Source organism: Protopterus annectens, chromosome 11.part0, assembly GCF_019279795.1.
Source record: "Protopterus annectens isolate FY-2018-M chromosome 11.part0, PAN1.0, whole genome shotgun sequence".
Taxonomy (NCBI): Eukaryota; Metazoa; Chordata; order Ceratodontiformes; family Protopteridae; genus Protopterus; species Protopterus annectens.
In genome coordinates this window covers 291,035,623-291,063,129 of record NC_056745.1, presented here as the reverse complement: position 1 = coordinate 291,063,129, position 27,507 = coordinate 291,035,623, and the positions used below count along the sequence as shown (strand labels likewise).

Here is a 27,507-nt window from a genome sequence, read left to right as displayed (position 1 = left end):
ATCTTCTATACCTTCTTATTTGTTTTTTCATACGGGCAGGGTATCCTTACAGACTAACCCATCCTTCCTAAGGTGGTGTCAGAATCCAGTATTAGTCAAACTGTCAACCTTCCAGTTTTCTTTCCATATTCTTAAAAGAAAGAGTATATTTTGCACCTATTGAATGTTCACAGGCAATTGTATTTTTATCTTCATAGGACAAACATTTTCGGGAAATCAAATCAATTATTTGTCTCATTTTTCAGATGCAGAATTGGTCAAACCAGTTTCTAAAGTAACCTTAGCCAAATGGTTAACTGATTGTATTTCATTTGTTAATGAAAAATTAGGTTTTCCTTTACCAAAACCTCTAAAAAGCTCATTCTGCCAGGTCTGTGGCAACCTCTTCAGTATTTATATCCAGATCTTCCATGGAAGATATTTGTGCAGCTGCAACTTGGGCTAACCCTCGTACCTTTATTGCTAGTTACAAAACTGGATCTAGTCTCTAGGGGAAAAGCAGCTTTTGGCTCAGCAATGCTTAGAAATATCCTTCCTTAGAGTCCTTCTAGGATTTAGGTAGCTGTGGACTATATCCTACATTGAGGAATGAATGAAAATGACAACATCAGATAAAAAAGCTGCGTACTCGCCAAAACCTTCCATCAGTGTTGTCCATTTTCATTCTTTCTCAACTTCCCTCCCTCCAACCCCCTACCAATTTTATTTCTGGGAGAATTAAAAGATGCTACAGGAACCAGTGTTCCTTTATTTGAGCTCGAGCTACTGGTATTTGTTCTTTACTATATTGACTAAAAGGTCAGCAAGCTAGATCTGAGGTATGATAGGAGACTAGACTAGTGCACTATGGGTAAGAGAGGAGCTTGAGAGCTTCTGTGTTGCATGAGTGACCGAGATGGATCTGAGGGTTGGATCCAAACCAAACAGGTGAGAAAGAATGAAAATAGACAACACAGATGGAATGTTATGGTGAGTACATAACTTTTTTTTTTTGCTGCACAAACCCCAGCTAAAAATGACACTACATTTTGACTATGTTTTAGAATGCATGCGCTTTAATTGATGCAACAGTAGGTGACTCCTAATTAAGTGAAATGGCCTGTTCAAATATTGAAAACCCTTGAAAACAAGTGTAAACCCCGTGTCTCTAACACCATTGATTCTAAATATGATAGATCTGAGATCGTTAACCTCAGGAGTGGAGGGGCAAGAGGATAACTCCTGTGTCTCAAAATTTGGCTCTGTATGAGAAAGTGTGAGTTAACGTCAGATTGGTGAGAGAACAAGAATTTTCTTGACTAATAATATTACTCTCTATCTTTAAGATTTCTAAGCCTTATAAACATAATCACTTGCCAAGCAATAATCATCCTTTGCTGGAGTGGCCGTGACTCTTTAATCTGCTTGATATTTCCAAAAGGGGAGGCATAATTCAACCAAAATTGATTCAGATGAAGGTGAAGCTACAGATGTGACATCTGTAACTGATTGGGCCATCTGGGCTTAGAACATCTTTACGAGAACAAATGATCTCTCAAAAAATTGGATTGGGTGAGTATTACTCATCCTGACTTCTGGTAGTGCTTTGGAAACACTTATCACACTCCAGCTTTTAGTAAATGTTATCTTCATGTTTGTATTTTTTGTGGATGTCCTTTATCATTGTTGCAGTATTCTTTATTCAAGGGATTTCCTGCCATGGGGAGCCTATTGTCTAACCAGTATACCAAATCCTTAGGATATTATAGATGTTATATGTTGCACACGTTTCCTGTTCAGTGTGTAGGGCATAAAGTTGACGTACATATCTCAGAACATCTTTGCTGCCAGTCCAGATGCCATCATTGATCATCGGTCTGAATGCTCCTGTGTTGGTTACCTAGCCATGTTTCAGATAAGTGCTCCTTTGGGGTTTCTTCTTATCTTCTCTTCCTTTTTTTTTTTAATTTTGTAAGTGTACATGCCCTCCAGAAAGGGAAAGTGTGAGAGAGAGATTCCCCATAAGGATTGTCACAAGCAGTGTCTCTTCTGTTTGGATGCTTCTCGTGACCATATGAAGTGTTCTGTCTACCAAGCGTTTGTCCCGAAGAGCCTACATAATCGTCTGTCCTCCTTGTCCATTTACCTGGAGAATCAGCATCTTAAATTGTTGGTACAGGGTCCTATGGAGGATTCTTCATATTCTGAAGGTCAGACGCCTACCAAGAAAAAGGCCAGAAGTGTCCGGTATGATTTGGCTGCTGTTCTGCCTCTTCTGGACGTGTCTCTTGAGGCTGGTGAAAGCTAAGAGGATCACCTGGTTGTTGCATCTGATTCCTCTGCCACACCTGTATCAGAGGCTAGTATGGATCTGACCACTTCCACATCCTCGGAGGCTCTGCAGATGTCCGTTCTGGATGTTGAGGGGGAACCTCTGCTGATTTTTTTTGAGGGACTGACGGGTATTCCACAGACTCTTCTTTGGGAGGCGGTTCCTACTATGTTAGTTGAATGTAGGGAAAGGTCTGAACCTCCTAGGGTGTTTATGGCAGATATCCCTCAAAAGAAAAAAAAAAGCATACATGCTCCCCCCTGCTTATAAAGGTCTTCAGCATGCAAGGCAGGATTTTACTCATGGGTTATTTAATGCACTGATGGCATTGAAGCCTCCCCAAGGAGTTTCTGTACCTGCTCCCCCTTGGTCCTCTACTCCACTCAAGAGGTCCAGAGAGCTGGACTTCTCTGATGAGGACTTGGATTCTGGGGAAGTGTCTTTGGTATATTCCTATCAGATCCCTTCTCCCTTGGATTATGGCTCTGAGGAGGAAGACTCTCTTAGCCAGACTCTGCCTTTGAAGAGCTGTCCTTTGGGGGCACTCTCCCTCACACAATAGAATATTTTAAATGAGACTGTTTTCAGGTTTCTGACATGCAGAAGAGTTATTATGAGCTCCTCCAGATGAGTCTGCTTGGGTGTTCATTTGTAGACTTTTACACATGTTCATTAATAATATGATTTTGACACAAACCTGATGAAGTATTGTACGAAAGGGATCCTTAAGTGTTTCAGTTTATAAGTATTAATATTTATTCTGATAGATGTCTATTGGGTAGATCTTTTTGTTAGACATTGTTAGTGAGTTAGTTTCTTAATAAAGTTTGAATTATTGGGTAAGCCTTAATAAGCTGCTGTTATATAATATTTTAATTTGTTTCTAGCTTTTTAGTTTCAGTTCTAAGCTAGCACAGTCTAAGTTTACACTATGGTGTTAAGGGGGACTTGGTTAAAGGAATGTTTAATGCTCTTTGTGCTCTTAACAGAACCACCCTCTGTAACCACTTCCTTGTTCCAAATAACCTGATATGTAAATAATGAATGTTTTTGATGCTTTTCATTATACTCTACTAGGATCGCTTGTGTGTGTGCTTTAATAAAGGATATTCCATTTTTAACTCGGCTGTGGACTACCTACTATTTTCTGTTTTTATTTTTTAGTACATATTTTGCAGTTCGATTTTTTTATTAGTGAACTAAGTGCATATCATAATTCAAGGAGTGAATTCCACACCCTCTGCACTCCAAAGTTTCTTCTTGGTTTGTTTTTAACCAGTATAGGTTGCATATTGGGTTTTCTGAGACTTTGTGGCATACAACAGATTTTTTTCTCTTAAAAAGTTGGGCTTTACAATAAACTTCCAGACATCAGTCCTGGTTCCTTCTCAGGATCATGTGTTTCTCGGTTGCAGGCTGCAGACCATCCCTATGCTGGCTTCCCTACCTTCTCATAAGGCTCCTTCTTATCACCTTTTTTCAATCCCTTCCTTTCTACCTTTTGCAAGGCTTCATATGGAAAAACGACACCCTTCCAAAGTCAGGTTTGGCTCCAGCGCTATCATTCTCTAGCTGTTCTACTCCCTCTTCTTCCATGCCTCAAGCTAGAGCTTCAGTGGTAGTTTCATCAGCTGTCAACCCAGGACTTCCTTTTCCCTAGTTTCCTTTTTTTTTTTTTTTTTTTTCAGAGGCCTCAGACGCTGAGTCGGGAGCCTCCTTTGGTTCTCTCAAGGTCCAAGGTCTCTGGCCTCCTCATCAGATGTCAGACCACATCAATATCAAGGAGATGAGAGCTGTCTTTTTCGCCCTTCACACCTTTCATTCCTCCTTCTTCCAGGGCTTCTCAAAATCTTTACAGACAATACAACAGTGATGTGGCTTATTAACAAGCAAGGGGGTACACAGTCCTGCATTGTTTGCAGGCTAGCTCTTCAAGTTTGGGAACAAGTGACTCCTTAAGGTTGTATACATTCCTTTAGAGCAAAACATAGTGGCATACTCTCTTTGAATGTCTAAAACACAAGCTCATGAGTGGATGCTTCACGGAGATGTGTTTCTGGGCATTGTTCATCAGTGAGGTAGATCTTTTTGCCTCCCCTCTGAATAGACAACTTCCCCTTTTTTGCACAGGAGTCCTAAGTCCTGTGGCTTGGAAGGTAGATGCCCTATCTTTTTCTTGGAAGAGAATGTTTCTCTATGACTTCCTTCCCCTTCTACTTAAGATAGAGCAGGATTCTCCCAAAATCTTGCTGTTTACCCCTTTGTGGCCCAGACAACATTTTTTCCCTCTTCTTGTTCTGCTTCTAGCCAAGGGAAATCACAACTTACCTCACAGGTTGGACCTACTCGCACAAGACAAGGGGTCTCTCATCCATCCTCGCTTGTCCACTCTTCAATTGGCATTGTGGGTGATAAGATTTCGATTTTTCCTAAGGACGTACCTAAGGTTCTGAAAGGAGTCCAGGAAACCCACTGCCAGGAAATCCTATATATCCAAGTAGAAGAGAATTTGTTTGGTGCCTTGCTTGTAACCAGGATCCACTTTCTGTGGAGATCTCTGGTTCTCTCCTATCTGTGGGAATTGTTCCATGCTGGATTAGCATGTTCTTCTGTTAAAGCTCACCTTTCAGCTATTTCTACTCGTCTGCCATTAACAACTCTTCTGGCCTCTAGATTCGACGTCAAACAATTTCTTAAAGGCATACTTCATATCAGACCTCCCAGGAAACCTATTTCTCCTTCCTGGGACTTTTAATTTTGTTCTTGAAAAACTGACTTGAGCCCCTTTTGAACCTTCAGCTTCAGCTTCCTTACTTCATTGTACATGGAAGACTTATTTCTGCCTTTACTTAATCTGAGAGAGTGTCTGAACTCCAGGCTGTTAAGGCTGTTCCTCTTTTTTCTTAGGGACAAGAGTGTCTCTTTGTACTAATCCTCCTTCTCATAGGTCCATAGGTTTTTACTAGGCTAATGAAAGCCTAGCCATTCATCCCAAATCACTGCCAAATTCTGATACCATTGATAAGTGTAAGCATGGGCCTGGGAGATGAACCATTTACAGGTTACCTGTTTGCATTGGAGACATAGGTGCCAGACCAGGGATGAATTTCCGGTTTCCCATCCAGTTGTCCAAATTACACTTGAATTGGGTTAGGGAGGAACTCTGCTTCACATGGATGGGGAGCGTGTTCCATAGACGGGGTAGTTTCTGGGATGTATACCTATCTCTCCAGCAGGTCCTGTTTATATCACAGGCAAGGTTTAAGTCTTTAGAATGGGTAATTCTGCTACTGTTTGTTTTGTGGATATGTAGGAGGTCCATCAGCATGGGGTATGACAATGCCCTGTATGCCAGGTATAGATCTCCTCTCAAAAACCTGTAGGAGACAGAATACAGGGAAAGGGCCTTGAGGCAGTCTGCATAGGACATATTACTTATGCCCTGCATTCTTTTAGTGAGGAACCTCTGGACATTCCATTTGTTGAATATGCCTAGTTTGGTACATACCAAAGGGTGCATTGTACTCAATGATAGGTCTGATGAATGCCGAATACAATGGAACAATGACTTCCTTGGACTTGGATGCCATACCTTTGTTAGTAAGTTGTGCAACATAGAATGATTTTCTCACCACTGTAGACACGTGATGATCAAAGGCTAGATTGCTATCTCTGTGTTCCTTCAGTCCCTGACCACTGCGTCAACTCTAAGGGGTGTGTTCTCAATATGATAGTTACCAGGGATGGATGACTTCCCAAAGGATACCATCATGCATTTCTTGCCATTTAGTTTTAGTCCATGGCTCTGACACCAGTTGTGTGTCTGTCAGCCCTTCCTGGAGAACATTTGTGTCAGTGAGGGATTCTACAACTACTCCTAATTTGCAGTCATTTGCAAATTTAGTCAGCCAGAGGCCATTGACATTGGCCTTAACTTCAGAGAAGTAAATGCCAAAAAAGAGTTGACCCAGGATCAATCCCTGAGGGACTCTGCTTGTGAATAATATAATAAAATGCTACAGGATATACTATGAACGGCGCAGAGATTTCTTCTGTTAAAAACTTTTGGGATTCTGCCAGTGACTGGCATGTTTTGTAGAGGTGGACTCCCCAATTCTAACTTCCTGGGTCTTGTCTGTGAGCCAGCTGGCTTGGGTTAGCTCTCAAAAAGTGCCTGATGTCTGAGCCTTAGATACTAGCTGTACCCTGTTACAGGATGCCTTTTAGTTGGCCATTTAGCCTCTCAGACTTGATGAAAATGTTTCAGGAAAAAGGCCTGTGAACCTGCAATTCCTCATTTTCAGAGCAGCTGCTCTGGTTCTGTAAGCAAGCACCCATGTAATAACCTTGTTCCCTCTAAGCACAGAAGAACTGAGCACAACCCATTGCTTTTTCTTACTTTGTCTGCCAAGCATCAAATCTCCCCCCGCTTCTACTGAAGCCTATTTGTTCCTTAGTGATGGTACGTATTCTAGCTTTAAAGAATGCTTATATTTTTCTTGGAATTAGCCAAAGCAATTTAACTCAGAAAATTGCGTACTGACTGAAAAAACTGGCACATGATATTTGTTTTTGACAAATTGTACCTTGATTACCTTTAAGGAAATTTCTTTCTTGTTTTATACAGTACTACACAAAGCTATTTTAACTATTCAGTACTGCTACACGTATATTTCAATTTCAGCTTTTGATGCGTTTTTCTCTGCACATTACCTAGGAACAGCTAACAGGTTAGCAGTCTAATAACAAGCATAGATTTGTTGTTTTTATGAACAGCTTTTAACTATACCTTAGTCTAATGTACATTCTGAGACTGATCTCAGATCTGGACCTCTTTTAATTACATTTTACGATTTAGTCAAATGACATCAAGCCTTTGTTATAGATATACTTCCTGAAGAAACCACTCACAGACATTAAATTATTGATTACAGTCTCTTGCGGAAGTAGCTTATTCTTCACTCTTTGGGTGATTGTTATGCAAAGTTTATATAAAATATTGGATCAGTCTTTCTATATTATGGCTGAAAATCTATTTTTTCACTAATTTTAATACAAATAGAGTTTGATATTTCACTCATCTTTAATGGATTCCCTTCATATTATTTAAGGCAAAGTATCACTAAGGTGAATATATTTTATATTAATAGGAGAATTATAATATCTGATTTGCTTGTATAATTCATGGCAAAAATTAGGAGGTACTGCACTGCACCCAGCAGGATAAAAGCAGTCTCATGAAACTAAAACAACTCGGAGGACAAATAGTCTACCAAAGCCAAATGTGAGGCAAGTATGGGTTCCTAGGCCAAGGACAACCACAAAGCATTCTTTAGCTATGTCTGCAACCTCAAAGGCAATACAAAATTGTGTGCAGAGCTCATTGTAAATGGAGCCACCTATACTGAGCCAGAAGACATCGCAAACCTCCTGGCTGATAAATTCAACTCCAAATTTACCCTTCTCCCCCTCACCTTTCCTCATGAAATGTCATCAAATATAACTCCCCCTACTATCAATAGGGAACAGGTCCTTAATGCTGTCAATAGGACAAGAACACTGAATCAGTGGGCCCAGACAGTATCCCAGGATGCCTTCTAAATAGCATGAAACATGACCTATCAGGGCCTCTTGAATTACTATTTAACTGTGGCCTCTAAACCGGTTTCATGCCTCATGAATGGAGAAAGGCAGCAGTCATCCCTGTGCAGAAAGGTGAGCTGTCTACAGACCCTAGAAACTACAGACCCATAAGTCTCACTAGTCTTGTATGTAAAGCAATGGAAAGAATTATCATGGAGATAATCAGTAGAGATATGGTAAACCTCCAGACACTGGACCCAACCCAGTTTGGTTTTGTCAAGGGTAGATCATGCCTACTGAACCTGGTAGACATCTTTGAGAAGGTCACCAAAGCAAATGATGAGGGCAAAATCGTTCACACTGCCTACCGTGACCTGGCCAAGGCATTTGACACAATACCCCACTTGGACATTGTTGACAAACTCAAGAGGTTAGGTACAAACCCATATGTCACCTGGTGGATAGCCAGCTGGCTCAGACAGGACCCATGAAGTTAGAATTGGGGAGTCCTCTACAAAGAAGCCAGTCACAAGTGGAGTCCCTCAGGAATCAGTCCTTGGATCGCTCCTTTTTGGCATTTACTTCTCAGAAATCAAGGCCAATGTAAGTGGTCTCTGGCTGACTAAATTTGCAGATGATTGCAAATTAGGAGCTGCCATTGAATCTCACACTGACACATGTTCTCCAGGAAGGGTCTGACAGACAAACAACTGGTGTCAGTGCCATGGACTAAAACTAAATGCCAAGAAATTCATAATAGTATCCTTTGGGAAGTCATCCATCCTTAGTAACTATCATATTGACAACACACCCTAGAGCTGACCCAGTAGTCGGGGACTTAGGGACATACACCGATAGCAATCTAGCCTTTGACCATCATGTGTCTGCAGTAGTGAGGACATCATTCTGTGTTGTGCGACTTCTAAACAAAAGTATGGCATCCAAGTCCAAGGAAGTCATTGTTCCACTGTATTCTGCATTCATCCTATCTATCATTGAGTACAATGTCCCCTTTGGTATGTACCTAACCATGCATATCCAACAATTAGAACGTCCACAGAGGTTTCTCACTAAAAGAATACAGGGTGTAAGTAAAATGTCCTATGCAGACTGCCTCAAGGTCCTATCCCTGTATTCTATCTCCTAGAGGTTTTAGAGGGGGAGAACTATGCCTGGCATACATTGCATTGTCAAACCACACTCTGATGGACCTCCTGCATATCCACAAAATAAACGGCACGATAATTACCCATTCTAAAGACTTAAACCTTGCCTGTGATAAAAATGGGACGTCCTGGGGAGATGGGTAAGTATCCCAGAGACTACCATATCTATGGAACAGGTTCCCCATCCATGTGAAGCAGAGTTCCTCCCTAACCCAATTCAAGTGCAACTTGGACAATTCATCCCTAGTTTAGCACCTATGTTTCTAATGGACACTGGTAATCTGTAAATGGTTAATTTCCCAGGCCCATGCTTACACTTATCAAGGGTATCAAAATTTATAATGAAAGGCAGGTTATAAATTTGTGACTCAGAATATTGCAATGTAAGTGCCTAAGATTCATGGAAGTGAAAATGCAAAACATCTCTGCTGCAGAAATTGCACAAAACATGTTGCCCACTGTTTGCATAAAGGATGCATCCATCAGTGTGGTAGCTTTCCTGTACTTTTGATCTTTAATTATACTACCTCTGAAGTTGCACAGTCTTGGAAAAAAACGACTGTGGAACAAATCTCACATTTTCCCGTTTACTCTGAATTGTCCAACCTTGGGATGGTATTAATGTAGTTAGTCAACAAAGCAAACGCTACACTTGAAATATGATCAGTTTAAGCATTTGCTTAAAGATGCATGGGAAGTCAAATATTGACAAAATGTTGCACATCAGTTAGTGTGCTCAGGGCCATTACATTGTATTCAGTTTATTTTATTAAGTATACAATTTCTGTCTAGGACTCATTCTTGCTAACTATTCTGCTATACAGACATAGGGAATGTATCGATTGATATCTCTTTCATTGAATACTGATTGAGTGGAGAAATGTGTGCGAAAACAAGTTTTCACTGAGAGTGTTGTCTTTTCTTTTCTCCACTGTTCTGCAACTTCAGAGTAGGTGTATATAAGTTTGGAGGGAGAGAGGAGGCGTCCCCCCACATGGGGTGGGGGGGTAGGGGAATGGAAGTGGGCTTCTCCCCTATAAAAATAACTTTCCTGAGAGATTTGCTGGAAATTTTTTTGACTGACTTTTTTCACTCAATCATCATTAATTCGAAGGGTTGTTGACTGATATGAATCCACATCAGAGTTATAATCTTAATTTTCACTATTTATCAGCAAAACCAGACTATTAGCTACATGCTGGCAGTTCATCTCCAACAATTTGTTATTGTCTAATGTAGGGCATAAGATGCCCTTTGTGTGATGCCTTATGCAGGTAGTTATCTGGGTCCTCTACTGAAATGTTATGATGATAGCATAAGTATATAACTTGCTTTCCATAACAGCAGATCTGTGAGAAGCAATCACTGTGATAGTAGAACCTTTATTTCCTCCTTTCCCCTGTTTAGAAATTGCAACTAATTAAGGTTTGTATTTTGCAGTGTTGCAGGAAATTTCTGGTTGCGTTTTTAGCAAACTCAGTCACATAAGTTATTGTAACCACATTCTGTATATTTATGGATAATAACATACATATTACTAGCATCCATCACATTTCCTGTTCATATATGTTACAGTATCCTTTTCATGTTTATGCAGAATGTGTTATTAGTGCTGATTTGCACTGAACTTTGCCTACAGCATGCCCAGTTCCATGTGGGTCGTACAAGGCTTGACAGCGAACAATATTATGGCATATGCAAGGGTGTATTGTTCCACCTTTGAGTATTCTAGAAGGGGTGAGACCTGCATTCGTTCACTGCAGGGAAGATGACTGCTACCTGCAAAAAAAAAAAAAAAAAATCTGTACAAAGAATGAGTAACAGATGCTGAATAGCACAACTGTTATGTATTGTTAGCATGAACTCTCCTGGATGTACTGGTATAATTCTCATGATCACTGACTGAAAAGATGCATAACAGTGATGAGCATGTGTATTCTGTGCAGAGAGATGACAGCAAAATTACTTGCTTATGGCATATACTTTAGTGGCTTGTGACTGACATGAGCCATGTATGTTGCTTAGAATAGTTAGTGGGTTAATTTTGTTAATTCTGTTTTCATTCTGATTTTTTTTTTTTTTTTGAGATGCTGCTGTGAAGGTGAGAAAATCTGGGACTGGTGGGGCAAAGATTAATAATAAATAGCTAGCATAAAAGTGAAAAGCAATTCCAAAAGTGTGTTGAAGTGTAGGAAGACTTAACCACCTCATAAAACTTGCTCCAGGATAAACAATGTTTATGAATTTAGCTGCATATTATTGTATAAAAGATACTTGGATATCTATAACTACAGACCGAAAGTGGTCTATTGCTCAGTATGTACACTGAATAAAATCTCCGTTCAAATAAAAATATTGACAGCTGGCCATTGCCTAAGCTTAAAGAAATTGTCTTGCTACCTAAAAAAACAGTGACAAACTTTGAACAAATTTACATTGGCTTTTGAGACTATTAAGGAAATGTTTAGAGTAGTTATTTAACTTTCTTTTGGAAATATTGGCTAACTGATGATAGCATTTCAGTTAGTTATTTTTCAACAAGCCTTCAGAAGGTAAACATTTGCTTCTATTTTATTGCTGCCTAATAATTTTAATGCATGGCCTTCATTGTTCCTTAGAAAAATGGGCATTTGTGTCTTTACAGTATCTGTTGACTCTCTGGTCACTGAAATGTTCTTCAACTGCAGCAAACACTGAATACAGGAAAACAGGAATGTATAGCAGTGGTTTAGAATTTAAAACACAAACTGACCATTAAAGTTCAATATGGGGCACATAAAACTTGTTCCTCATCTTTAACTGGTAAGACTTCCCCAGAAGCTAGCACTTTATTTCCAGTGTTGAACAGATTTGTGTTAAATACAGTGTTTTCTTAGAAGCTTTTGCTTTATTTTCATAGGTATGGTTCGATGATGATATTCCTGTGTGCCCCAGAAGTCCACTGTCACCACGACCTGGCCCTGGACTAGCAGATGTTTCTCAGTTTGACCAGTGGTTAACAGTACGACATGAAGCTACTCTGCTACCCATGCAGGAAGATTTGTCCATCTGGCTTACAGGAATGCTGGGTAAGATTAATTTTATAACAAGCATAAATAGGAAACATTTATTATTAAATGGAATTCCCTGATGAATGTTCAGTTATTGGGTTCCTTTCAAAAAAAAAAAAAAAAAAAAAAAACCCACACCAATAACAACTGATTATGATTATCAAAGGGGGACATAGCCTGTGTTTATTGGTGAGGCAGGGGCATGCTCTCCACAAAAGTGTTTTTTTCTAAATTATGGGACTTCTGTTTATAGGTTCATAGGTGTGTACTAGGCTAATGGCCCTGGAGCCTTTACAAGCCTAGCCCAAAAAAATTGCCCAGGCACTGTGCCACCTGATGTTAGTTCACAGTGCCCCTATCCAGTAGGGTAACTGGAGCGACCTCTGGGGTGAATTTTGTTACCCAACCACTCGTCACAATTTCTCTTGAATAGGGCCAGCGAGGTGCTCTGCTTGACATGAATGGGAAGCTTATTCTAGAGTATGGGCAGTCTTTGGGAGATCAACCTGTCCCTCCTGCATGCTGTTAATTGTGGTAATGAGGTTGTGATCTCTGGAGCGTGTGGCATGGGGAGATTGAGACTTTTTTAGGTGTAGCATTTCAAGTAGGGCTGGGTCGGACATGGCTTTGTAAGTCAAGCAGAGGTCACCTCTAAGTAGACAATAAGAGATTGAGAACAGCTGAAGTTTTTTGAGTTTGTTTCTTGTAGGACATGTGTTTAAGGCCTAGGATCTTTTTTGTGAGGTACTTTTGTGGCCTGTCCAGCTGTTGTAAGTATCTGGTCAGTACATGCCAAATGCAGCATTATATTCGATGATTGGTCTAATGAGGGATGAGTAGAGAGGGATGATTACCTCTTTCTTCCTGGATGCAAAACTTCTGATTATAAAATGTGTCACATAGGAGTTTCTGACCACAGTGGCAATGTGGTGGTCGAAGGTGATGTGGCTGTCGACCTGTGTGCCCAGATGTCTTATGGCCCCTTCAGTTACTTGGTGCATTAACTGTGTTTTCTGTGATTTAACATGTAGTCAAATATTAGATGAATTAACGATACACCTTTTAGGAAGTACCTGCCATCCCAGTATTGTTTGGGTGGCCAAACAGATAAAAATGATTTTAGCTCAGTTAAATCCCACAGTGTCATACATAAGATAGATAATGGAACCCCTGGCAATGTACGCACAGCATAAACGTAAGCAAATTGTGGTCATCTGCCTTACCTTAATGTATTAAGGATACTGGTTATTTTCGAGTTAAGAAAAGGCAAATGCCTGTTGCTAAAATGACCGAAGTTAAGCAGTGTGCATTTTATACCGGTAGATATAGGCTACACTAGCATTCCATATAATTATGGAACTGAAATTGCCTGATGGTCTGTTTCCACTCTTTCTAAATATACTAATAAAGAAATAGTGTCCTTTATTCGAAGGAACTGAAATTGCCAGTGGAGCTGTTTCCACCCTTTCTAAATATACTGCAAAAGAAAGAGAGAGAGTTAAAACTTTATTAGAATTGGTTATATACAATAATGCTTTTATGTTGAAAAATATTTACTGTCATCTGTTCTGTGGTACAACCATGAGTACTGTGATCCTGTTCTTCAGTTATTCAGATTACTTAATTTTATAGAAGGGCAAGTTTATTTAAGATGCACTTTATATTTTTATTAAATGTCAGGATTCACATACTTTATTAGGTTATTTTAGAAACAATTTAAAGACTGCTAGTGGATGTTTAAAGTTTTCTTTTACTATGGATCTTAATTCTTTTTTCTAGATTTTTCATTGTTTAAAATTAATGATGAACCAGTTAAGTGTAATACTAGGTTATATCAAAACAAATCAAAAAAAATGCAGTCTTATATTCTAATAGTATGTGTTTTTTGTTGTTTTTTGTTTTAAAAAGCAATGTTAAGTCAGAGACTGTTAGGCCTAGACATTTAACTACAGATTGCTTTTAAATTTATTAGTGATATATTTAAGGGGTGATTAGTTTTAGCTAAACACAAGTCTGCAGCTTAATTAAAAGGCATTTTAAGTTACAAGTGGAATAAAATACATTGTTGCACTTCCCCCTGCATGAAAAAGTGTTTACAAAGTTACATGCAGTAGGGACTCTAAGGCAGTTAGTAACATTGTTCAAAAGTAGTGCATTTTGAAAAGCAGCAGGGATTTTGTTTGTGAAAGACCTCATTTATTTATTGCCATTTATTAACTAGTTCAGTGTGCAGGTTCAAGGACCCTTTTCAGGCATGACCAAGGCCAGGAGGGTACAATGCAAGAACAACAAATGAGTTTTAAGAAATATAGTACTTTGATTTTCAGCATGACCTACATGTTGGGAAGTGTAATATCCTTCAATAAAGTAAAAGAATAGCAATGTACTGTTGCTGTAATGCTTTTCTTTACCAGTGATAACTGGTAAGGTATTTGGTACAGTAAGCTATACAAATCCAATCTGCAAGTTTGAGTAATATAAGCTTAACATGTTGAGTAATAAGACCATGTAAGAGTATAGATATGTGCAATGGTTATTATGAAGTTTCCTATCTGTAGTTCATTTGCATATCAAATACTTGGAGTATCACATCTGAGTTCATAGACTTTGTATTAGCCAGGTTTGTCAAACCATTTGCACTTATTTGTTTCCTCAGATGTTTTTTTAATATCTTCTTTATTTTTTAAACACTGAAATATCTCTAATTTTGACAGAGAGATTATTCTGTTTTGCTGCTACATTTTAGCAAACACTATTTCAGCTGTAGATGTATTAAATGAGTCTGTATATAAAGAAGTACTCTAATCTACAGTTTATTCTTGTGTGTCTGTGTGTGTATATGGAGGGGAGGAGCAAAGGGGGTTGTAGTAGTTTAAACGAGTAAGAGAGTTTAGTAGGAAGTTTTATGGATCTGTGATGTGTAATCAGTTAGGATTTATTTATGGTTATGGTGTTCTGTATTGGGACATTGAAAGTGAAGTATTTAACGTGTATGTAGGTAGGTGGTTCTCCTGTGTGTAAACATATTCACTGAAAACTCCTCATGAAGGATATCTTGCACACATGATTTGCAAGAGCACGTAATAAAGAAGTTTTTATTTGTTAAGATTAGTTTGCAATTTACTGTGAAAATAAACAATTAGGATTGAATTTTTGGAGTGTATTTGTTCTTGCTATCCTTCCAGTTGTGATCCATCCTTATTGGCAAATAAACCTATCTTTTATGGTGACTTTTACTTTGGGCACTGTATAAAGTATAATAGCAGGTTATGCCTTTTGGCTCTAGTTTGCTTTTCACTTCTTTATGAAACTGATGTTAGTTGAAATCAAAAACTCCATGACAGCATGATAAACACCCACTGAAAATGAATCCAGGTGTTGGAGGAGCCAATGAGGGAGGACAAGTGTGACTACCAGCTTACCTATTCAGGGGTGGGGCGGTGCGGTGCTTGGGAAGTAGTTCAGCCTACTGAAGGACCAGCACTTAGTGCAATGAAATACATGCATAGCATACAGAGTATTGTCAAGTTCACTTGGATCTTCCAAGTTATGTTCATGAGGTATCCTTCATGGGGAGTATTCAGGGATGTGCATGCTCACAAGAGAAAGCATAACAGAGTTAGCCTTAGTGCAGAGTGTTCAGGAATGTACATGCTCCCAGGGGGAAAGCACAGCAGGCTCCTTGTGTCTGTGAACACACATCATCTGCTAAGAGTGTGTAGTTAGGGACAGAAAATGGGTGGGGGAACACTGTTGAATGATTGGATGCTGGCCACACTACAACCGGGAAATAATAAATGAATGGCAGTGGTTAGATGTCAGTCAGACATGGAGACAAGAGAAAACTGGATAAAGACAACTCTCAGATGAAATTGATTAGGCTGTTTTTATATATATATATATATATATATATATATATATGTATGATATAATGAATTTCTAAGAGGATTAGCCTTGGTTTAAGCTATCCCCTACATCTAGCGTCACCCTAGACATGCCTCCAGTACATGGCTTACAAGGTCAGTCTGACAGCATTATTTTGTGCATTTCTGTAGGGATTTTCAAGTTTGGTGCACATTCTTCCTCATGTTTATATGTCTCGTACATTGATAAATTATTTTTCGGAGATTCTACAGAGGCATCTGTCAACTCTTGTTAATTCATGCTTTGCTTAGCTTAGTTGTTTTTCCACTAGTTTCACTTCTCTTCTTTGTTTTTCCTTTCCTCGTTGTCTTTCTGAATGTGAGCTTCTTAAGAGGTTTTTATGTTTTTCTTCTCTGTCTTGATAACATGAATAAATACTGTTCTTCTTTTTCTTCCCTCCTTCCTAGATGTTATTGTCTTTCACAAGGTTAACAGCAATTGGGTTGGGGCATAATTGGTTAATTTCTTCAACTGTGTATTGGGTAGCTCAGAGAATGAGGCATTTTCTGAAATGTTTCTTGTATACTCCTAAGTAGTATAAAGGTCAAGTCACTGGAGGCCAGATATTATAAGATTTTATCAAAAATTGTATTTTATTACAAAATCTAATGACATATTCAGCGCTGATGGCTTGCATTTCATTGGTGTGAAAAGTAAGAACATTATAAGTGGCCTTTTAACTATAATATTTAGGTTGAGGAAAATAGACAATGTGATAATTTTTGATACTGATCTTTGTTTTTCAAGACCAGTTTTCTTTTACAGAGGTGTTTATAGTAGCTATTTCAGAAAACGTTAAGAGTTTTGATGTCTTTCGATTGTTGAGTTTTATTTTCTCATTCAGAGAAATTTATATCAAGGATGTACTTTTTGCAGTGACACTGGAAAATCTCATAAAAAAGACAGCTTTACTGGTTGAATAAGATGGATTATCAGATATGTAAATGAAAACCGTGGTTATGTTGATTTGATGGTCACATCAAAAACTCAAAACTGTAGGAGGTGTTGAGGAATATTTATATAATTAAGCAGTATGAAAGTACATTGACTTGTGTAACTTTTGAAATATGGGGAAGTCATAGATATTGACCTTTGGGGTATTTGTAAGAGCAGGATATACTGTATTGATTAGATCTGCATTCATCCAGTATGTATGCTGTAATCCTTGGACTTTGTTACACAGTTGTTTTTTCTTGGTAACTTTCACAATCCTTCTGCAAGCTTGAGCTCCTCTCAGAACCACTGCTTTCTGGCAGCCAAGGAACAGTTCAGTCCACAAGGTACTCCTTTCTCCAGGGAGGTCTGTATTTACGTGGTATAAAGACTTTTTATCTGAGTTCCTGGGAATAAGCTGTACAAAATTTCCTGTATGCATAGTTATGGAGACATGGTTTCAAAGCAATGAAAACACTCCATTTGTTCCTATATTTGGCACCTGCTATGTCTTCAGATCTACTGGAAGTTATGTGGGTGTATCAGTGTTTAGGGGTACCATCATGACTGATTCCCTGGGATCCCAGATCTGAACTCTTACATGTCCAAATCACCCAAAATAAGCTTGATCACCATTTCATAGTTAGCTATAGAATGTCCTGTCTTTCCATTAATCATAATAGTTATCGTAATGCCCTGGTTGAAATCTTCATTAATCCTGATACCTTCATAATGGGTGACTTCAGCTATCCATCCATAAACTGGTTGACCTACACTGCTATTGGTCAGCATGTATGCCTAATGCTTCCTGCTCATTATAAATGCTAACTCTCTTATACAGATTTACCATCTTACTAGGCACTCAAATACCCTTGTTCTTCTCCTCACAAATATAACTACTGCTTGCACAGCTCCATAGATATAATTTTCCCTTATTAAATTGGGTCATAAACCAGTGACTTTTTTTTTAAACTGGTGGCACTTCCCCTGCAAATAGCTCTGTTTTCAGTGACTTCTCAAAACTAAACCTAAATAAATGACAGACTCCATTGCTAAAGCCACTGCATATGCCTTTGACTTTTACTACCACTTGAGTAGTATTGATAATGGAGTGCCTAATTGCAGTAAACATAATAGTAAAAACAACCCCCTCTAGTGGAATGACCCATATAACAAGAGAAAGAAATTACTTCATTGTTATAAAAGGTCCCATTCCACTAGTCTTAAGGTCAAACATAAACTAGTAAAGAGCTTAAGGGTACCATTAGGAAGATCAGAGCTGAATATAAATTTAAAACCACCACTGAAACCAAAAATAACTACAAATCTTTCTGGCTAAGACCCTCCTTACAGCATTTTTTAGAACAATCTTTCTATACTAACCATTTGAAATGTCAGGACCTCCATGATCAAGTTCCAAAATATAGACCCTGAATGGTCAAAAAAAAAAAAAAAAACACTTTACATGCACTAAGTCTGATATGGACATTTCTTGGAATATTCCCTTTCACCATGGTATGGTGATCTCAGAGTTTGTATATATAAGTTCAGAGGGTAAGGAGATACCGTCCTCATCAGTGGGGGGTGCAGGATAGCATGCCCTCCTGCAAAAAATAAATTGAGAGAGAGAGGAGTGATGCTAGAAATTCGCTTTTCTCCTGCTGTTTTAGTCTTCCCTCTTGGTCTGTTGGTACTTTGCATTCAATGGGAATCCAGTCACAACTATAAACTGTTTGACTATTATGGCAGAAAGTTTGGGATCATGTATGACATCTTCATTCCACCCTCAATAAACTGGGTTTATACTTGCACTACATTGACAATTTATTTAAAATCTTCCTCCTGATTGACCAGGTGAACAGGAAAGGTGCAGAAATCAAAAAAGCAGCCAACACACTGATTCAATGAGCCCAAATGAATCCTAAATTTTTTTGAACCAACCAAAAACAGATCAGTTTTGACATTAGTCTTCATCAGTGTTCATAAATACAGAAGGCCCACCTTAAAAAAACAATAGAAGTTCAATGACTGGTTATTTATAAATGGTCATTCAGCCAAGGCAGAAACATCCCGCCAACTTAATGATCCACATTTTCTTTTTTTTATTTAATAAAGTATGACAACCACTTTTGTCTTTTATATCCAGAGTTATGGCTGAAAAATGTAAAATAGAATGTTTATACAACCAATCATTAAACTTCTGTTGTTTTTTTTTTTTTTTAAGGTGGGCTTTTTGTATTGTTGAACCCTGAGGAAGGCTTTAATGCCGAAACCGGTCTGTTTTTGGCTGGTTCGATAACATGGATTCATTTGGTCTCATTGACTCAGTGTGCTGGCTGCTTTTTGATTTCTACAACTTGAATTTTTAAGCTGTGCACCTTTCCATACTGGCGTGATATTGTTTAGAATAGAGCAAGAAAGGTGCACCAGTCTTAATGCTGTGTTTAGATGCTGAAATGACTTTTGAGGTAATGGGTTGGCAATTTGAGCATATGGCTGTCCTTCCTGCATACCCAGACCTGGTAAGAAGGCTGTGCAAGGCAATTTCAGCTAAAATAAAGCCTGGGGACAGACTATTCTTCTCTCTTGCTTTGTCTAGAGGTGCTCGACAAAGTTGTCCCTTGTCCCCCCTGCTTTTTGGTTTAAAGTTAGAGTCCGTAACTTCTGAGTTGAGAGAATGCTCTATACAGGGTTACATATTCTCAGTCTCGCATTAGAGACTATCCTTGCATACAGATTACTTGTTACATCTTTCACAACTGTAGAGAGAGCTTATAATTTTTTTTTTTTTTTGGTTTTTAGAAACATGCAGTGCATTTTTTGGTTATAAAGTCAGTATTCAAAAGATTGGTTTAATCAGGATACATTTACCCCCACAACATTTTCAACACTTTTTTTTCCGTTGTGGGTGGAGAGGACCCATTGACATATTTGGGAATGACCTTGGTTAATTCCTTTTCTAGGAGTATCAAACCGAACGATAATTCAGTATTTCAGAGAGTTCAAGATTTAATAAAGTGCTAAAGATTGCTTTGCTTAAATAGTATGCAAAGGATCCATGCTATAGTACTAGGTTGTACTACCATTGATACTATACCAGTTACAAGGCCATCTGGCCTCCTTGACAACTGTGCACTTAAAAAGATATTACAAGCGGTTCTTGAATTTTGTGTGAGATGGTGGCAAGCATAGGATCTCTGAAAGTGTACTCTTTGTCTGTGGTGCAAGAGGGATTTAGATCTGCCAGATTTCAGACCGTATGGAAGGGCCATATGCTTCAAGCTTTGTTCATGGAGTCCTATAGTTTTTATTGAAAATAAATAACCCTCAGTGTTTCGGGGGGGGGGGGGGTACCCAGGTCTCTGCACAAATGTGAAAATATGACTCTAATGTCAATAGCAACTTCCTTGTATGTTGATTTCCTTGCTTCTAACATCTTTTGAGCAATTACTGGAGAAGGCTAATGCTCTCGATTGGTTGGAGGTTCTGACTGATAGAAATGCACCAGACTTTCTCTTTTTTTGGCCTCTGGAAGATGGACAATTTTTGAAGAGTATGGAGTTGGAAGTCCAGGGAAAGCAATTATTATGGCATTTATGATGTCTTCAGAAGTTGCATAAAGTTAAAGTTCCCTTAAAAGATTATCTACTACTGATTTTATAGATACTGGATAATAGAGATGACAAATTGCTGAGAGGTTAAATACGTAGGCCCTACAGGATTTCCTTGCAAGACAAATAGTACTTCACAGAGAAATATACAACTCCCTGGGAGAGGGAGTTCAATCTTCCTATTACCAGTGAAACTGGGGTCAATGTTTTATCAATACCAAGATTGCCAGCAAAATTCAAATTAAAATAGTACAGTTTTTTTTTTTGTTTGGCTGGCAATGCCAGTACAAGTTCTACATCTACATCCCAATGAATTTGGTCATGCTGTTCCAAGGACTTCTTTATATTGATCGAGGAGTGAGGAACATGAAGTGGGGACTGGTTACATATAATTTAGTCTTGTCCTAAACTGTGATCTGAGCATATGCAAGAGAATCCAAATGTAATCTTGATTAGTAGGCTGATTGTCCCCAGAACTTCATTATTTAGGGCTTGGCAGCTAGCTGTTTCTCTAGTCTTGTTACTTTTAAAGAAATGTATTACAAAAAAATTGGAAGCAGAAGATTGGCCCTACTCTTAGAGATCTTACCCTGTTATTATCTGAGCTGAGATGTATCACGGTATGCACTGTACGAGCAAGTACTTGTCATCTCATACTCATTAAGTTATCTTGTTGGGCCACTTAATGAGCAATATTTTGGGCTTTGTGGCCTGTATTGAAGTTAGTTTTTTTAGATTACATTGACAACCATTTGTTTTCTGAGGTGTTATATTCTAAATCAGTTTTCCACTTACAAATTGTTATGCTTTAAAAGTATTATGGGAAATAAGATACCTTAATTGTACGCTGAATAGCAGGGGTGATGTAATATGCTATAATTTATTATTATTTCATATATATTGTCGTTATTGTTAAACAATTTTTTTATGTCATGAATGAAAGAAATTAACACCTGCAATGGTTCAAGTTGGTCCACAATAATGTTACTTAGTCTGACTCGAAAGAAATAGCTAATGTCCTAGCTGACAAGTCTAGTGCAAATTTTTCTCTTGCTGTAGTAATAAATATTCCACAGTTCTCGCGACTCCCTCTAATTTCTACAAGATAAGTCCTCACAGTCCTCTCAAAAGCTAAGAGCTCATCATTCAAGGGCTTTGGTAACCTACTAGATTACCCGATTAGCAGTTCTAAAATGCCCTATTTGAACTACCCCACTTTAACATCTTTAATTGAAGCCTCTCCTCTGTTTCCATTCCCAAAGCTTGTTAAGCATCCATAGCAATGCCATTACTCATGGGTATTCTATCCATAGCCCTAATAACTATAGACCCAATAAGTCTTGCATTCCACAGCTTTACATATGATGATGTTATCATATGAACCTCATTTATCTGTAAATCCTGGATCCTCAGCAGTTCATCTTTGTCAAAGACAGGTCCTTCCTCCTTAACCTTAATATTTTCTTTAAAAAAAAATCAGTGTTTAGGGGTTACATGCAGTACATATGTCATGTCTGGCTCTATCCAAGTCCTTTGACACTATTCCCAATATACGGTATTATTGATAGACTTACAAAACTGAATGTAAATCTGTATGTGGTGGCAAATACCTAACTGGTTGTCTGACATTACCAGTGTGGTACAGGTGCAAGTGGCACTTTTGAAATTAAAAAGAAAATACCAATTGGTGTACCACAGGGGTCAGTATTCAGCCTTGCACTGTTTGACATTTATTTTGCAGACCTCCTTGCCTGCACTCATGGCATATAGTAGTCTGTTTTTGGATGAATGAAACATAGGCTGTACATTACTCCTTTGACTATCAATTGCTGCAACATGAATTATCAAACTATATTAACAACTGTTGGAAGAGCACCGGTCAAACTTGAATGTTGAAAAAAACTAACCCAAGATGCACATCTCTGATTGGACACTGTTATAAGGGATTTCATCACTTTTCTTGGTAATTATCTGTTGGCTATCATGTCTGTGTAGTCACTTGGAAATCCTTCTGTCTAGCTCAGTTAATTTCCAATGGAATCTCCTCTAGATCCAGATAAGTCTTAAGTACATTTTACTTATTTCTCATCAGTCCCATAGTTGAATAATGTCCCTTTTGGCATGTATTTGTAGAAATGTGACTGAACTTGAGAGATCACAGAAATTTCTAACTAAAAGGATAAGTGGTCTCAAGATCTTTAGTTATCTGGACAGACTGGCAGCAGTCTGCCTTCACTTGGTCTCTTATAGACTTTTCTGTGGTGGTCTGTGCCTAGCCTTTCATGTCATGAAAGACCCCAACCTCCTTGATCTCCCTTTCTTTTGCAGAACAAATTGTTTCTCAAATATGTGGCTTAAAAAAATGAAGGCTTCATCAGCAGATGAATGGACACTAATAGATTCATATCCCAACATCACCCACCTCTGGAGCCAGGTTCTCCATGTCCATCAGCGTAGCATCCTTGCTACCTTTAGTGTAAATCTAAATAACAGGAAACATCACAGTCAATAGGAAGAAACTGCTTTATTCAAAAGGTTAAGTGCTTTCATCCCCAAAGTAGCAGGACTTCATCAGAGCAAAGTATACCCACACTGCTTCTCCTTATATAATACACTACATTTAGGCAGTTCCATGCTAATCAATTAGTTAAAGTACACTACGTAACTAACCAATTAAACATTCTAAACAAAGTTGTGTTAAACATAAATCTAAATGTATAAATATGTAATGTCGCAAACTGTTTTGCACAAGAGTTTTCGTAAAAACAAATTTCCATAAAAAACGGTTGCACACTACCCAAGTATGAACTCCCTTCTTACACATAAAACCTAACAAAATCAGATAAAATAAACTGTAGGTTTAAAAAAAAAGCAATATTTAGTATTCAAGCAAGTAACATTGCATGTATGTATGTATAGTGTACAAATATTAAAACACTTTTTATAAGACATACAAAATTACTGCTAAAAATCAGTTTCTTTTTATTCCACAACTTATAAAGGATGCTAGCCTTCAACTTGAGCAAACTAGTCATAGAAGAATTCTCATTTAACCCTGGGGGTTGTGTGGCATTAGTTTTGAGTTGCCATAAAGATATTCTAAGTAATCATCAGTGGGCCCCCCTCGATCGCTTACTTTCACCTGGTCAATCACACAAAATTTAAACAAGTGGTCAGGGGTGGACTCTAATATGTCTTGCCAATGCATTTCATTCATCCCCCTTCTGAATGTCGTAATAATTCTTGTATACCCTTTGCTTAATGGTTCTTTTTGTTTTTCCGTTATAAAATGCAGGACGTAGGCTACAGAGTGCCAGGTAAACTACTTCCTTACTACCACAAAGGAATCTCCGGTTGAGTTGGATCTTAACAAACCCACTAACCCTAACCGTGGGCCCTTCAAACATGTACTTACAAAAATCGCAATTACCACATTTGGACATCGTCCCTAACTGTTTAGATGTCACTGTTCTTTCGAGAAGCATTTGGAAACAAGGGGCCTTTTTGTAAACTGGTTTTGGTCCAACTATATTCAGATGTTCACTATTAATGCAAAATATGTTCCAGTTCCTCTCTGCAATCACTTTAAGCCCCTCAAACTGCCCTGTGCATGTTAATATAAGGTCATGTTGAAAGGTACCTACCTTATTTGTTCGAATTACTGAGTTTTCCCTTGTGCCAAAATTAGGAACATGGGTTTTTCCTAATAAGGGGGAAAATGGCCTACCATCCTTTTCCTCATTACTTCTCTTAAGATTTTATTCACGAATTTGTCAGGTTAACCTTTTCTACAAAACATAGCTTTCAGGTTGACCATTTCAACCTGGAATTCCTCATTGCTGGAAATCCTCCAGGCAAGTCTTACACACTGCCCCTTAACTATAGACTTTTTCCTGGTGCAAGGGGTGCGTACTGTCGTAATGCAAAAATTAGTTAGAATAAGTAGTCTTTCCATATATGGTTGAATCAAATCCTTTCCGTTCATAGTTCTTTCTAAGAGAGACATCTAAGAAATGTACCAAATCACCCTGAATGTCCATAATAAAACATAAAAAATTAGTTGAGTGTAAATATTCAAAAAAATTCCTGGAGTCTAGAGTCAGTGTCATTCCAAAAAAATATCATGTCAAGAAAACATCTGTAGAAATCCAGCTATCTTTACATTCTAAGTTGAGCACAAAGTTGGTTTCCCAATATGATAGTGTTTGCAAAGATGGTGGCACACACTGCCCCCATGGCAACCACAGTTTTTTTCCTGAAAATTTGACCTTCAAAGGTTAAATAGTTGTTTGCTAATACAATTTCCATAAATTCTCTCAGTACTTCCAGTCTACTAGGGCTAAGATTTGTCTTGTTTCTTAAATATTCATAGAACCAGTCTACCCTGATCTCCCGTGGAATGACAGAAAATAAATCCTGTATGTCAGTAGTTACAAATATTAACCCCTCTTTAAACACGTCATTCGAAATTTTTCCCAAAAAATCCCAGGAATCCTTGAGTAGGACAGGGTTCACATCTAATGCATTTTTGCTTTAGTAATCAATGTATTTCATTATACAAAAGTTTTTGAAGCCTTCGCCTCACCAATACGGTGTAAGGCGGGATTTTTTAGGGACTTGTGGACTTGAGATCCCAAAAATAGTAATTTTGGGATTCCATATGTGCACAAAGGCGTGTTCATCTCCTGTAATCTGGTTGTTTAACCAACATTTCCTCCAATATTAAATCTGTTTTACTAAAGGCTATGTTGAGTTCATTGACAGAAGCTTCTTTGTATGCGTCCAAGTACAATAGGCTTAACATTTTATTGATATAATCATTTTTATCCATTATTACTAACCCACCCCCTTTGTTGGGTTTCATGACCCTCACTTGTTTGTTCAAAATGCTTTGTAGCAAGACTTTCTCAGGTTCATTTAAATTCCCGTAAAGAGTACTTGCTCTGTGTTGTTTCAACACCTCTCTAAAGTTGAATTTACATAGTCTTTCAAATAGAGCAGTTGGATGGAGGGGTGGGTTAAATGTACTCTGTCTTTTTAAGGTAGCCTTAGACTCCACTTCAACCTGTTTATGATCTTTAAAATAAAATGAAAAATTAATTTTACGTGTGGATAATTTTAACTGCAACAGGGCCTCATCCAATCTAGTGTTAGAAGTAGGTACAAAAGTCAAGCCCCTCTTGAAAAGGTTCGCCCATGAGGAATCAACATCTGTGTTACTTTTTTGAAAGAAATTAAACCTCTGTTCAATTGGTCCCATAATGTTACTTAGTCTGACTCGAAAGAAATAGCTAATGTCCTAGCTGACAAGTCTAGTGCAAATTTTCTTTGCTGTAGAATAAAATCCACTTCTCATCTACCCTCTAATTTCTACAAGATAAGTCCTCACAGTCTCTCAAAACGCTCATCATTCAAGGGCTTTGGTAACCTACTAGATTACCCGATTAGCAGTTCTAAAATGCCCTATTTGAACTACCCCACTTTAACATCTTTAATTGAAGCCTCTCCTCTGTTTCCATTCCCAAAGCTTGTTAAGCATCCATAGCAATGCCATTACTCATGGGTATTCTATCCATAGCCCTAATAACTATAGACCCAATAAGTATTTTTCTTGGCTTTTTCGACTTTTTGTGACTTTCGACTACTGTTTTTGCTTGTTTTATCAAAGTTTGCACTGTTTTTACTGTCTTTATAAGCTAAAACTGTTTACTGCACTTGCTAGTTTAAGTTTTGCCTAAAAGTTAAACTACAGGCTAATACACTCAAGTGTACTAGCTTTTGATAGCATTTAGTCGAAAATTATAGCATTTATTGTGTTTTCTGCCTTTCTGTAAAAAAACTTGAAAAAAAAAAAAAAATATCCTTGTTTTCCATACTTTCCTAACTAGTGTTCCAGAGACCAGATTTTGCTGATCCCTGGGCTTTGTCTTGGTTCCTGTGTTTCTCCATTTTCCTTGTTTGGTCAGGGGGAAGTTTCTTTACTCACCAGTGAGAGTGGAGTACTGAGCTGCCTGTTTGTCCTTAGAGGAGTGGTTTAAGGCAATAACTTGTAGTCTATTGGCCATTTTGGGTCATTTCCTGTCTTTTCCAGCCCCCTGCTATAAAGCGCGGAGTTGCCACTGTTGCACACTAGGGCAGCGCTGGTTAAGCAGGTTTAAACTATTTGGGCTACCTAAAGTCCACTCTTCAAATTTTCCCTTAAAACTACCTTCCTCGAACTATACCACTGATCTAATCAGCGTATCCTATAACTAAAAAGATCATCTCTACTTGACTCCAAGTAGACTATTCTCTATCTGTTAAACCTAGCACTTGCTCCTACAGTACTTATCACCTTGATACAGCACTCTTGTCATAGATAGTACCCCAAAAGGCAAACCCCATTTCTCGGTCACCCACATCCCCGGAATCTCTTTTAAAGTTTTTGTCTATTCCTTCTAGCATGTCGAGGATCAGTTGGTAGTGTCCTCTCCTGCTCAGCTGGTGAACCTGGGAATATTGAGGGAATGTTTCAATTGCCTCATGTACACTGAACAACCCTCTCCTCCTCCCACAAAACACAAATACATGCGAGAGATGCAACTATACGGCCAAACTGGAGGCTGAGCTCTCTCAACATAGGACTGGCAAGACCAGTCAGGAGGAGAAGGTTACCACACACACTATAGACCCAGTCTCACATAGTACCATCACAACCTCAAATCATACACATAAACACACAAAGACATACTCGAGGCTCTGATCAAAAATCTACCAAAACAGCAGAGGCCACCAAAGCAGACACCCAAACAACCACCACCTCAGAACACAACACCTGCAACACATAGACCTCACAGTCAGAGTGTCAAACAGTCACAGCCCTTAAGGCCAAACACAATGCCAGACACACTAGTCATTGGTGACTCCATAGTCAGACACACTGGAGTCCG

At 38.4% G+C, this 27,507-nt stretch overlaps 1 protein-coding gene across 1 annotated transcript in view; it reads left to right on the top strand.

Annotated features, from left to right (window-relative positions):
* Positions 1-27,507, top strand: part of GAS2L3 (growth arrest specific 2 like 3) — a 791,099-nt gene that overhangs the window by 415,597 nt on the left and 347,995 nt on the right. Inside the window, exon 3 of the mRNA XM_044087786.1 lies at positions 11,960-12,128. Coding sequence (XP_043943721.1) covers positions 11,960-12,128 — 169 coding nt within the window. The remainder of the gene's footprint in view (positions 1-11,959; positions 12,129-27,507) is intronic.